Source organism: Bactrocera latifrons, unplaced genomic scaffold (assembly GCF_001853355.1).
Source record: "Bactrocera latifrons isolate USDA-ARS-PBARC rearing strain unplaced genomic scaffold, ASM185335v1 scaffold_386, whole genome shotgun sequence".
In the NCBI taxonomy this organism is placed as follows: Eukaryota; Metazoa; Arthropoda; class Insecta; order Diptera; family Tephritidae; genus Bactrocera; species Bactrocera latifrons.
In genome coordinates, this window is record NW_017537030.1 from 234,922 (window position 1) to 235,859 (window position 938).

Below are 938 nucleotides of genomic sequence, written 5' to 3' on the forward strand. Positions count from 1 at the left end.
CTATATACCAAAGGAATTTTCTATGACTCTACGATCACGTGACAATCGATAATTGAAAATACGTTTGCTGTATGTTAGATTAGCTCCGGRAAGTGGGCGCATTAAAGTATTTCGTAATGGGAATGCAGCATCTCCAACGAAAAAGTAAGGAAAAGGTTCCGGTGAAACGTCAGACAGTGGCACAGGTGGTGGCAAAGGCAGAGTGTTTTGTATTARTGCATGGCCAAATGGAGTAAGTCGAAAGATTCCTGCATAAATAATAACAGAAATGCATTATACTATAATGTTAAACAATTTAATGTACAGTACCTCCGTCACTTCGACTTCCATAGCTGCCAATACTAACTGCTGTGAACGTATATTTCGCATCACATACAGCCATCAAAACGATGCTAAAGAATTTTTTATAATTGTAAAACATCGAATTGGAATTGGCCGGGCACTTAATAGCRACGTGCTTACCATCAATTGCACCGACACAATTCGGAATGTTCCACATATTATAAAAATCTTTTGCAATGTCCTTGTATTGAGACTCTGTTGGCTCGCTTACATAAATTGGGAAAAGTAGCTGCCAGATTACTTCACACGTCTCTAATATAATTTCGCRTACCGTTGACTTTCTTAACTTATAGCTCCATACAATGCTCTGCACCTACACGCCTTGTGACAAATATCTAACAATTGTAAGAGAAGTACATATATATATACATGCATACGTGTATTAATTTGCAAAACACAACAAATCAACTTACAGTAATACCAACGAGAGCCTTTCCTCGGGTCCAATCCGCTGCCGTGGCTTCTTCAAGGATTTCCATACCAAACTCAGCAGCAAATTGTAGACGTCCGGCGTCATCCTTGTGTGCAAAAAAAGTTGTTCTGCTTTGGTATTTTTCATTACCAGAAAAGTTTTTATCTGGTAACCACAAACGCCC

General features: G+C 38.8%; 1 protein-coding gene across 1 annotated transcript; it reads right to left on the bottom strand.

The window, feature by feature from the left end:
- Positions 1-486, bottom strand: LOC108972214. The gene is made up of 2 exons (XM_018938735.1): positions 310-486; positions 1-248 (listed from the first exon to the last, which is right to left on the bottom strand). Exons 1-2 carry the CDS (start codon positions 419-421, stop codon positions 1-3), a joined length of 360 nt encoding a protein of 119 aa, XP_018794280.1. The 5' UTR covers positions 422-486.
- Positions 487-938: the final 452 nt, after the last annotated feature.